Source organism: Mustela nivalis (assembly GCF_964662115.1).
Source record: "Mustela nivalis genome assembly, chromosome: 19".
In the NCBI taxonomy this organism is placed as follows: Eukaryota; Metazoa; Chordata; class Mammalia; order Carnivora; family Mustelidae; genus Mustela; species Mustela nivalis.
This window is the reverse complement of record NC_139038.1, coordinates 25,778,720-25,791,550: the sequence shown is the minus strand read 5'-3', so window position 1 is coordinate 25,791,550 and position 12,831 is coordinate 25,778,720. Positions and strand designations below refer to the sequence as shown.

At 41.9% G+C, this 12,831-nt stretch overlaps 1 protein-coding gene across 1 annotated transcript; it reads right to left on the bottom strand.

Moving 5' to 3' along the window:
• Positions 1–4,088: 4,088 nt before the first annotated feature.
• Positions 4,089–12,831, bottom strand: ARL6IP1 (ARL6 interacting reticulophagy regulator 1). The gene is made up of 6 exons (XM_082714941.1): positions 12,566–12,831; positions 10,261–10,394; positions 9,662–9,781; positions 6,893–7,010; positions 6,234–6,318; positions 4,089–5,813 (listed from the first exon to the last, which is right to left on the bottom strand). The coding sequence occupies exons 1-6, from the start codon at positions 12,599–12,601 to the stop codon at positions 5,695–5,697; spliced, it is 612 nt and encodes a 203-aa protein (XP_082571067.1). The 5' UTR covers positions 12,602–12,831; the 3' UTR covers positions 4,089–5,694.

Genomic DNA, 12,831 nt, shown 5'->3' with positions numbered 1-12,831 from the left:
ACACAGCAAGAGAGGGAACACAAGCAGGGAGAGTGGGAGAGGGAGAAGCCGGCTTCCCACCGAGCAGAGAGCCCGATGCAGGGCTCGATCCCAGGATCCTGGGATCATGACCTGAGCTGAAGGCAGACGCTTAACGACTGAGCCACCCAGGTCCCCCTAGAAGAGAGAATCTTAAGCAGGCTCCATGCCCAGCCCGAAGCCTGACTTGGGGCTGGATCTCAAAACCATGAGATCATGACCCTAGCCAAAATCAAGAGTTGGACGCTTAAGCAACTGAGCCACCCAGGTGCCCTGTTTCTTTTTTCCTATTTGCTTTTTTTTTTTTTTTTAATTTATTTGCCAGAGAGAGAGAAAGAGCACAAGCAGGGGGAGCAGCAGGCAGAGGGAGAAGCAGGCTTCCGGCTGAGCAAGGAATCTGATGTGGGGCTCAATCCCAGAACTCTGGGATCATGACCTGAGCAGAAGGCAGATGCTTCACTGACTGAGCCATGCAGGCACCCCTCCTATTTACTTTTTTTTTTTTTTTTTTTTTTTAATTTTTTTTTTTTTTTTTTTTTTTTTTTAAGTAGATGGAGAGGCAGGCAGAGAGAGAGAGAGAGGGAAGCAGGCTCCCTGCCGAGCAGAGAGCCCGATGCGGGCCTCGATCCCAGCACCCTGAGATCATGACCTGAGCCGAAGGCAGCGGCTTAACCCACTGAGCCACCCAGGCGCCCTCCTATTTACTTTTTAAATGAAAATTATTTTGGGACGCCTGGGTGGCTCAGTTGGTTAAGCAGCTGCCTTCCGCTCGGGTCATGATCCCAGCATCCTGGGATCGAGTCCCACATCGGGCTCCTTGCTCTGCAGGGAGCCTGCTTCTCCCTCTGACTCTGCCTTCCACTCTGTCTGCCTGTGCTCACTCTCACTCTCTCTTACAAATAAATAAATAAAATCTTAAAAAAAAAATACTTTAAAAAAAAAGAAAAAGAAAATTATTGTGATTAACTGATCATCTATATTCTTGTCTTGTTTACTAAAAATATGGAGTTCATCTTAACTTAGGGCATTAGCAACAGTGGGGAGTTAACCCACTTTCCTTCAAGAGCCTTCCTGTACATAAATAGAAAAATAGCACCATCCCCTATCTCTTTTTATACTTCATTTATTCAACATCTGAGTGTCTTCCATGTGCCCTGTGTTGTACTAGACCATGAGGGGACAAAGACATGTTTCTGACCTTAAGAGGTTCAGAACCCAACAGGGAAAACAGACCTCTAAGTAAAAATAAAATACCAGGCAAGTTTGCTATACGGGATGCCATTATGAAGTGCTGTGGGGATGCAGCATTGGCCTGGGAAGCTGCTAAAGATTTCACAGAAGTGCCCTTTGATCTGTGTCCAGAATGGTACTAACACTACCAATTCATGCCTGCTATATGCTTCCACGAGATGTACTCACAGGATCCTCAAAACAAATGTATAATGCCCCTGTGAGATCTTTACTTTTGCCCTCATTTCGCAAATGAGAAAACTCAGTCTGAAACTTACTTAATATAATCTCAATTTAAAGTCAGGGGCGGGGTGCCTGGGTGGCTCAGTGGGTTAAAGCCTCTGCCTTTGGCTCAGGTCATGATCCCAGGGTCCTGGGATCGAGCCCCACATCGGGCTCTCTGCTCAGCAGGGAGCCTGCTTCCTCCTCTCTCTCTCCCTCTGCCTGCCTCTCTGCCTACTTGTGATCTCTCTGTCAAATAAATAAATAAAATCTTAAAAAAAAAAAAAAAGAAAGAAAAGAAAGTCAGGGGCAACTGGGTGGCTCAGTCAGTTGAGCGTCTGCCTTTGGCTCAGTCCATGATCCCGGGGTCCTGGGATCAAGTCCTGCGTTGAGCTCTCTGCTTGGTAAGGAGCCTGCTTCTCCCTCTCCCTCTGCCTGCTGTTCTGCCTGCATGCGTTCTCACTCTCTGTCAAATGTATAAATAAAATCTTAACCAACTGAGCCACCCAGGCGTCCCTATAAATAAAATCTTTAAAAAAAAAAAATCACCTAGGTGGCTCAGTCAGTCAGGCATCTGACTCTTGATTTCAGCTTGGACCACAGTCACAGTCAAAGTAAAGATCAAACCCCACATCAGGCTCTGCTCAGCAGGGAGTCTGCTGGAGAGTCTCTCCCCTCTTCTTTTGCCCCTTCCCCCACTCTCGCTTTCGCTCACTCTCCCAAATGAATAATCCTTAAAAAAAAAAAGAAAAAAGAAAAAAAAGGGCAAAGCAAAAAAGTGGTTTCTTGTTTAAACTACTGGATAAATTACTTAATCGGGTTTGAATCTAGGACTGCCTGATCCCAAAATATTTTTTTTTAAAGATTTTATTTGTTTTGTCAGAGAGAGAGAGAGAGCAAGCACAGGCAGACAGAGTGGAAGGCAGAGTCAGAGGGGGAAGCAGGCTCCCCGTGGAGCAAGGAGCCCGATGTGGGACTCGATCCCAGGACGCCAGGATCATGACCTGAGCCGAAGGCAGCTGCTTAACCAACTGAGCCACCCAGGCGTCCTGACATATTAAGAAGGGTGTGTGGGCAGTAGATATTCCCGGCTTCTAACAGCTCAAGAGCTAGGAGGGAATGGAATTATGTAAAGAGGAATCGAAATCTCAGCACAGCTGGGCTGAAGTTGGAGAGCAAGGAGAACGAATGGCAGTGGACCAGAGGGCAGTTGTAAATTGCCCCACAATTTTGTGATTTATGCTGCAGACAAACTGGAACTTTCTTGCTCAGAGATCTTCATACAGGACTAATTGTGATCTGAGTGGTTAAAATGTTAAATGTGGAAGATAAACTGCTGGTAAAAACCAATTGCTAAAAACTCAAAAAAATCCCCGCCCCCTGCAGGTCACTTGAGTGTGCTTTTTTTTTTTTTAAATAGGATCCATGCCTAACCCAACCTTGAGGTCAAGTCATGTGCTCTACCAACTGAGCCAGCCAGGCAACCCCAATTTTCATCCAACTAACCCCAGGTGGCCTCCTCTCAGTATCCTGTGAACTCTTGGATGATGGGACCTCCACTGGTGGTGCCAAGGCAAATGTTAAAAAGGGACTTTTTTTTTTTTTTTTAAACTGTGGCCAGAGCTGGCACAGGAATAGCCAAGCTGGCCTGGGAAGCCAGGCAAATGAGACTGGCCTGAGAATGAACCACAGCTGCATGGTAGGGGACCAGCACTTCAAATTTCAAATGACCATGGGGAGAGCTACAGTGATGGGGTTAAAATGTCCCTTTTCTGGATATCACCAAAACCCCAGGAGGCTATAAGGAAGCCAGATTTGGGGGGAAGAGGCAAGGGTCAGAGGGCTTATAACCTGAATCTGTTCCCAAGATCCATGAAGTATTAACAGTGAGGACCATGGATAAAACATCCATTTTTTAAGTAAACTCTATGCCCAATGTGAGGGCTCCAACTCACTACCCAGGATCAAGAATCGCATGCTCTATTGACTGCATCAGGCAGGTGCCCCCTAATTTAAAATTTTTTATAATTAAAGTCCACAAAGTGCAGACAGAAGTTAACTACCAGTAAGCAAGCACTGAACTCTTAGCTGGGCCTCGATGGAGAGATAATCATTTTTTTAAAAATATTTTATTTATTTATTTGACAGACAGAGATCACAAGTAGGCAGAGAGGCAGGCAGAGAGGGGCAGGGGGAAGCAGGCTCCCTGCTGAGCAGAGAGCGCTATGTGGTGCTCAATCCCAGGACCCTGGGATCTTGACCTGAGCTGGAGGCAGAGGCTTTACCCCACTGAGCCACCCAAGTGCCCCTGGAGAGAGAATCATGCCAGGCAGTCTCTAGCCTCCATTGCTCCCTGCCTGTTCTTCCTGCCTGGCCCCCTCACACTCATCTTTGGTGATCACTTATTCATTGTATCTCCTTTTCCATCTAGCATGGTGCCTCAATGTTTGCTGGAGGAATTAATTTTTACCTTTTCTTTCATTTTGTTCTTAAAAGAGAACCGTGTTGGCATGCAATGATCACCCAGGGTAGATCATTAACCAGATACACAAATCCAATCATGTAAACAATGTAAACACCTTAATGGCTAAGGTATAAAAAAGTAAGACACACAAGAAGGGATTTCAGCTTTTTTTATTTTTCCCCTTTTACATAAAACAAAGTAGAAGAAATAATACAAGATTAAAACTGCAAAAAGTAGTTAATTGGTAGATCACATATACACAAAAAAATCCAGAGAGCAAGATAGGCTTATCTACAGTGAGGAAACACATGTAAAAATTAAGGTAGTTTGTAGTTTTCATATGAAACATTAAAAAAAAAAAAATCAAACATATGCTACAATGGGTGCTACCGTTTACAGTCAGATTGAAGGGGAAGAAACACTTATTTAGAGACAGATACACCACAAGGTCCAGCATCAGTGCAATAAATTCACAAAACTATATTACAGCTAGTTAATCAGAGTTTAAGAACTGTTCCCAAATGTCACATTTTCGGCCCTCAGAGATTCATTCCTACGGATTTCAGCTATTCTAAATTTCTAGCTACCGAGAGGGAGAATGATTCTAAGAGACGTTCCAAGCAGTTACAAACTCTCTGTAGACCAGAGGCCACCTATCGTCGCCAAAAGTCCGCTTTCCCCAGCAGCCCTTGCGTTCTTCAGAGAGAGAGATCAAGGAAGAAAGTCAGACACCAGTGCACCACCTCCTATGCCAAATCTCTGGGGACCAAAGCAGCCAGCAATTACCTTCAAATGAGAATCTTGAGGCTTATCTTTAAAGGCTTAGTCTGGTCTTGAAAAATTAGTAGGCTAAGATTATTTTCTACTAAATAAATCTTGACTAAGTACAGGAAGACTTCTGTCCTTTATTGGCTGGTGTTGGAGTGAAGGTCACAGACATGAGTCTTAACCTATAACATACTTTAGTTTCAGTCAGCTGAAACTCTGAAATTAAAAATATGCTAAAAATCCTAAACACAAGTTTCTGGAAGCCTGCTGTTAAAAAGCTTCTAAGGATCTACTAACTTAAGTCTAAGAGCAAGGAGAGACGAGCTCGAAGCCTGTCCTGTTCCCCATTTGGGAGAAAAGATCAATGTTTCTTACAAATTACTAAATTCTGCACAAGGCAGAAACCAACAGATACTAGGGCATGGAATTGGTTTCATTTTATTCCAGAGGATTCTTCTTCTACGGTTTAGAAACAGCATGAGGAATGAATCTTAACTGGTCTCTTAATTCGAAGTGGTAAACTTGGTCTCTGTATTCATGAAGCCAGACAGTGTAAGCAGACTGTGGAAGCAGACAGTAGAACCAGCTTCCTGTAGCCACAGACCACTAGCTTGTATCTAGCTAAAGCAAAGATAAACTGGAACAATTATCCAAAGTCACAGTTAACTGCACTAAAAGGTGAAGTTCACCACTATATTATTTTAAAGGAAGTTGCCTAAAAATAAAAATTCAATTAACCTGGGTGAGAAAAATCAAAACAAGTACTCACGAATGAGTTGTCCATATACGGCCAACTGATGAGATAGCATCTGCTACACTTCACATGAAGACATAAAGCCTTACTTGGCAAGTCTGAATTTCTACGAACTAAGGGCAGAACGAGGGAGAGCAAAGAGCTACTTCTGTAACATTTTAGTATCCGGACAGCCTAATAGAAACTGTTCCCAAGGACAATGTATATGCCATTCATTACACTGAATAAAGCAGATGCATTATTCATTTTTCTTTTCTTTTTGTTTGAGAAGCTTATTTATCTCCCTTTTGGCCATTCCAATGTACTTCAAAATGATTCCATGCTGATTTAATCCAGGAAGCAACAGTAGGAAAGTCACTTAAAAATAAACAGAATGAGGGAGACAACAATTAATTTCCTATAGATTATTAAATTTTATAGAGGGTCTTTTCCCAGACTACTAGGCACTCTAATGGGAGGAACCAATATAAAATCCATTACTTTCACTACATTTATCCCTGGAAACTTCTGCTATCACACCCACAACCTCAGATAACATACACTGCTTGCTTTTTACCTCTGGCATGTCACTTTCTACTTTGGTTATTATGTTCTGTCTTAACTTACTGTATGACCACAAACTCCCAGAAAACAAGGACATGGGTTTTAGTCATCTCTCTATCCTCCCAATTCCTCCATCTGTGCCTTACTCTTGATAAACACATATTTGTTGACTAAGTTCCAATCAGACTTCAGTGGCCAGAAGAATATGGCTGTAGTTCTGCCTTGAAGACTTACCTATCAGATAGGTGAGCAGCAGGTTGTGGACTTGCTGTCCCACCCAAGCAACAGCAGCAAGAGAAACGATCATGGTCATGAAGTACTAATAATGAAAACAACAAAAATGTATCAAATCCTAGAAAAAGACTAGGAAGCTTAACTGTAAGATGTTGTTCCAAAGGTTGGAAAATAATCCCGTATTACTGCCATTTTTCTTTAGACTTGGTATTTATATATTATATAAAATCCACAGAAAACTCCATTAGATCTACTTTATAGAATTTACATACATTCCCCCCTAGAATTACTATAGTTCTCTGTATAAATTATATTACTTTTACAATTAATACTTCACATTGTGACCTTATGTGAAGCTAAGAGGTAAGAGAACAAATTCTTTTTAAGTATTTGTCCTTTATTTCAATAAGTAAAAAGAAACAAAAATGTTGCTCTACTAGAGTACAAAATTAAATGCAAAACTTCCAATAATTCAGTCTAATTCATACAAACATTTACGAATGTTAAACCAATGGATAATGATATATATCAAGCTACTTAATATAAATATCAAACTATTACAACTATTAAAAAGCCCATCATTAGATTAAAATGAAGTAAAAGTAGACCCAATATTAAAATTTTGCTTTACTGAAATCAGTCAAAACAAAAAAAAGTACCATTTTAGGCTTTTCTTCCTTCAGTGTAAAGAGACGTTTCCACCAGCCCACAGTTCTACGTCGAGTCTTTACCAGATTGCTACAAATTTCATGGAATCTTTGCTGTTGCTCAGTGGTCCTACAAAAAAATTTTCCCCTTCACTATAAGCAAGTCTTTATAGTCAACAGAAATATATCATCCTCTCAAATTTAAAAAGCTATCTCCTAAAGTAAGTTTAAATTAAAAAAAATTTTTCACATTATCTTATAATCGTGAAAAAGTTTCCGTATCATTAAGACAGCTTGGCAAGCTCAGGAATAAGTTTTTACATAAAGATGTGTATGTACAAAGCAATGGTAATCCATACTTCTAAAACCACATGTGGCTAATTATAGTAGCAAAGGACTCAAGGCTACTATGGGTCATGAAGAAATCGGTATTAATTTCTCTCTGCCTGTATTATTTTTCAAATCCAAATGAATTCTGGGTTGTAGTCCATCAGGGTCTCACTATTTTGAAGAAAATGTGAAGATTCTACCACACAGCTGTATTTGAGTAGTCTCCGCTAAGATACTAAGTCCTGTATTCCAAGCATGATACCCTCATGATAGCCCCCTCAGCTGGGCTTCATACACTTGATGCCAAGACAGCAACAGCCAGCTCAAATCCAAATTCTTTGTAAATCCAAATTCCCAGTGAGGGAAAATATAAACAAAACAGCAGTAAAAATATAAAAAGATCCTCCAGGAAAGCCCTTTTTCATATTTTCTGGATTCTGATTTTAAAAAAGATATGGGGCACCTGGGTGGCTCAGTGGGTTAAGCCGCTGCCTTCGGCTCAGGTCATGATCTCAGGGTCCTGGGATCGAGTCCCGCATCGGGCTCTCTGCTCAGCAGGGAGCCTGCTTCCCTCTCTCTCTCTGCCTGCCTCTCCGTCTACTTGTAATTTCTCTCTGTCAAATAAAATCTTAAAAAATATTTAAAAAAAAAAAAAAAAATAAAAAATAAAAAAGATAAATTCACCCTTATACCGTCTTTGCTATACAGATACATTGGCTGCTGTCATGAAGTACAACTTACACTGTGGAGGGCGGGTGGTTAGGTTCCTTTTGCTCTTCTAGCTCTCGTCCCTGTAAAACTGCAGTGATAGATATAGCAGAAGGGCTCCTGATGAACCCTGGAACTTCTTGTAAACAACCAGGCCTTATAAGCTGGCCATGGTCAAGGCTGATTGTGGCTATGCAACAGTGTTCTTCCTTCCTCATTAAGATAAAAAAATAAAACTGCACTCTGAGCCACATACTGATTACCATGAAACCACCACTGTTTATTTCTGAAAACTTCTCTCTAGGAGTTATGAATTAGCAGATCAGAATGTCATCTGACTAATAAAGTCAAGGTCAGGGGTTGATTTCCTTTAAGTTGCTACATTACACAGTTACAAAATTGCCCGAAAAACAGCAGTACAACTCATTACTACATGTGAAAAACAAATCAAAGGGCATTTCCTAACTAACCCATTCTGCTAGAGGGAAAACATTTTTTAAAACACATGCTTAATCATCCCATAACTTAAGAACATTCGCCTAAAATGTCCAAATTTGTTCTTAAAAATCTGTAAGGCATGTATTTAACAGAATTACTTTATAATTTGCTATTATCAGGGGAACAAACAAACAAAAAAACCTAAGGGTACATGTAGACTACTCATCAAATTAAAATAAACAACCAAGGGAGAAAAGCAACTAGGACCAAAAAAAAAAAAAATCTACTCCAACATCTAGTTTTGTTCATTATTTTGATCAAAAGTGAGAAATGCAGCATTCCAGAGGAAAGTTAAAATACTTTTATGAATCTGATCTGAAGCACTTGCTATGCATTTAACTAGCTACTACAATGCATCGACATCAACCTTAAACACAAGATGCATCTTTTTTTTTTTTTTAAGATTTTTTAATTTATTCATGAGAGAGAGAGAGAAAGAGAGGCAGAGGGAGAAGCAGGCTCCCCACTGAGCAGGGAGCCCAATATGGGACTCAATCCCAGGACCCCAGGATCATGACCCGAGCTGAAGGCAGATGCTTAACCATCTGAGCCACCCAGGCACCCAACACAAGATCCATCTTAAGAGTCAAAATATTTCACAGCACTCAGAACAGTCCCTAACACAAAAGTAGACCTTCAATAAATAGTTGCTAAATAAACGGACAAAAATTCACATTACTGCTTTCACATTCTTTCAAAAGCAGCCTGCAAAATATACTATCTTAAATATCAAAGAAAACAAATGTAAAATGTAAACATGCTGTTTCTCTGGAAAGCTATTTTAGGAGTTCTGCAATATTTGATAAAACATTACCTCAAAAAACCTTACTTCAATAAAAAATGTTGAGAAAGGAGGAAAAGGCAAAATGAATGGTAGGGTGCATGGGTGGCTCAGTTAGGCATGAGTCAGCCTTAAAGCTCAGATCATGATCCCAGGATCCTACTCAGCAAGGAGTCTGCTTCTCCCTCTGCCCTCCCCCAACCCACACTCCTGCTTGCACTCGCAAAAATAAATAAAATCTTCAGAATAAATAAATGCTGAACTATAAAAGAACTGTGAAGATGTAAGTACTGGAAATTCATGATTTATAACTGAATCAGCAAAGAAATTCTTCATATAAAAGCAACAATCTTAACCCTAGTTATCCAATTGTTAGACAATTCTCTGCTTAATTACAGTATACCAATCACAGTCACCAGGCTCAGTAACTTTACAGAAACAAGCCAAATTATTATATGACCTACCATTTATTGGAGCCAAAAATTCTAGGAGCTAGAATGGGAACAAGGTAGTCAGCCAAGCACAAAAACATAACAAAACAGGAAACACCGGACAGAACAGATGGATCTAGATAGTAGATAGTCCTGTTCAAAAAAAAAAAAAAAAAAAAATTTAATGAAGTTGAGAAAAACACAGTCATTTTTATCCTAGCTGAAGATGTTTATTCACTTGGTCTTTTGAGTCTCAAAAACGTTATCTGCCCTTTTCATTCTCAGTTTCTCACAAGTGGTTTTCTGGGAGGCTTCTGAATGTGATGACATCATAGCTGCAATGGTTAATGTAAATATCAAGAGACAAAAGCTCCTTGGGGTCCTCAATACTTTTTAGGGGTGTAAAGGGTTCTAAGACCAAAAAGTATGAGTGCCACTGTTTTTTTCAACTGCTCCAGGTTTACCTAAGTACTACAGATTCTGAAAACTAGGAGAACTTCTCTAAGAAAAGGCATTCTTTACAGATTACACATTACAAAAGATTTAAGGCACTTTCAAAAGTGGAGGCTGTGTATTACCTGAGCCCTTATTAATAACAAGCACAATACACAGTAATTTAATAGCTCACTTACAGAAACACCAAAGAAACCACACCCATGATGGCAGGTGGAAACCAGGCTCTTTCCCATCTGAGGACTTTATCAGCCATCAGCATCACTTCTCCCCATCCCTGCAGCTGCTCTTCCAGACTTGCAGTCTCTGCAGCCTATGTAAGACCAACATGTAAAGCGATTATTTTACTACTCCCAACATTCTGTGTTAAATTTTTTTTAAGACACCAAGAATGTAAAACAGCTCTCAACTCAGTCACTATCTTAGTTTCTAAATATTGTGCAATTTTGGTACCAAAGACAGAAATCAATTAAGGGAGAGTGGAGGGGACACCTAGCATTTAACAGTCACCTTCCAAGTCCAACCACTGGGCTCCTCTTCATACATAATGTAACGATCTTTATAGAGCCCCTCAAAGTGGGAATAATGAAATCTATTTAACAAAGAAAGTGACCTCAGAATGGGGTCATCATCACTACTAAGTAGCAGCACCCAAAATATAAAATTAGATCACTTTAAGTTTGCTCATTTTTCAGGTGGTTAGAATTGATCTGTTGTTCTGTCATTTCATTGATTTATACCCCTACTTCTACATCCATTAGAAAAGCCTCTCCCCGAACAGCATTCAATTTTTAAAATAGCTTTGTGTAATGGAATCATTTAGATGCCGGCATCGTTTGCACAATTAAGTAAAACTACTTTCTCCAAATTACATGAGGCATCTTAAACTCAACGTATCTCCTCAATACAATGAATGCTTCTTACACTTACCAAGACATTGGTTAAGACTTCAGATTTCTCTGCAAATGTGACAATCTGCTGAAAGGAGACTTCTAGAATGAGCCAATGTGGCAAAAAGCCCCTGAACTGACTTTGGTACCGGGAAAAGAACTGAAAGAAACCCACCTGCCCTTATAAATGTTATCACCGGGAAATACACAAAAGACAGATGACAGTGCAGCCTCCTCTCAATAAAGATGCTATGTATCTGTGCCGCACTGATCACTTGGGTGACTTCAACATTTCTGACTTTATATATCGTTCTGGATATAGCTAAACATGAGATTACTATGGGCCAGAAACTCTACATATTTTATATGCTTATTCTTTAATTAATCTTCCCAATAAGCTAAAAGGATTGTATTGTTAATGAAGTAGCAGATAGAGAGAGGTTAACAGATCTGAACCCAAGAAATCCAAAGCCAAAGGCCTTGTTCTCCTTAAAGTTACACTGCTCTCCTGGAAAGAGAAGTTGAACTCCAGGCCAGGATCTGTCATTTCAAAAAACTGTGTGAATTTGGGCAATTTCTTTCTGCTTCAATCAATCCTCTTAACTGGAACCTGTCTGGGGCTAACCATGCTAACTATAGAGAAGTAAGAGAGAGAAAGAGAGAGAGAGAGAGAGAGAGACAGTGTGTGTGTGTGTGTGTGTGTGTGTTTAAAGGAACAGGTCACGCATTTTGAAAATATCGCACAATCAAAACTGCCCTGCAAAGTCACTTAAGTCGCTAGCATCTGGACTCTTGGACTATCAAACGTCAAAGATTAAATTCTTTGATTCCTCTATTTACTGTGGCAACGGACAAAAGGATTTCTCGGTTTTGCCTGGATCGTGCAGTGAGGTTAAATCTGTCCGCCTGTGATACGTCACTGCAGTTCCTTCAGACCCCTGCTTATTCTAAAGTCATCCTGTGACACACACACACACACACACACACACACACACACACCCTCCCTCCCTTACAAACGCCAGACAAACACAAGGTCCCCCCCACTGGCCCTCCTGCAGGACCCTAGTCCCAGCTCCTGCGGTGAGCACAGAGCCTCCCTGCGGTGTAAGCCGTGCCAGCTCTAACAAATTCTCGGCAGCAGCCCTTTGACCCTCCACGCTGCCCAAGTACTGGGAAAAAGAACGAAGCGACAGCCTGGTTGAAATCAAAGAGGGGAAAACCGGCTACGACCGGGGGCCTGGGGCTCGAAAGCGCTCGACAGGCCGGCCCCTCGCGGCCCTCTGCCCCAGGCTTCACCCCAGGCTTCTCGCAGGCCCCCTTCTCCACTTCCTCTTCAGCCCCTATTCGCGGTGCCAGATCACGCGCCCTCCTCACCGCGTCTTGTACCTTCCCCAGGGGATGTTAGGGGTCGACACGTCTCGCGACCGCCGCGCCGCACCTACCCAAGACGCCCAAGGGGCAGGCGTCGCCGCCTGCGACTGGGAACCGGGAGGGAGGGCCGGGCCCACCACGCGTGAAGGGAACGAGGCCGCAAGCGCCGCCAGGCCAAGCCCACCCAAGCCCGGAGGCCCTGCTTGGTTCCCTCACGACTCACCAGCAGGTTGGTGCTGCGATTATCTCCCTCCGCCATTGTCCCTGAGGTGTTTCCTTAGTGGGCACAAGCCGCCCACCAAAACAAGCCTCTCGCCGTCACCCACACAGCCACCCAGGCGCGAGGGTACGCCCCGCAGGCCGCTAATATAGGCCAGCCGCCTTTCCCGACAGTCTCCGCGAAGCCCGCTCCTCATTGGGTGGATTGAACTTAAGTTTCGACCAACCGCTGCCCAGCGCATGGCTTGAAATCCAGGTCAAAGGCGACCG

Bases quoted from the DNA above. Each gene is read 5' to 3' on its own strand.
- ARL6IP1 (XM_082714941.1), bottom strand. From the start codon at position 12,601: ATGGCGGAGGGAGATAATCGCAGCACCAACCTGCTG. The intron at 9,782-10,260 runs GTAAGTGAGCTA...TTTTTTGAACAG, and splicing joins GTGGTTTCTTTGGTGTTTCT to GACTATCTACTATCTAGATC. The intron at 6,319-6,892 runs GTACTTTTTTTT...TTTCATTATTAG, and splicing joins AGGAAGAAAAGCCTAAAATG to TACTTCATGACCATGATCGT.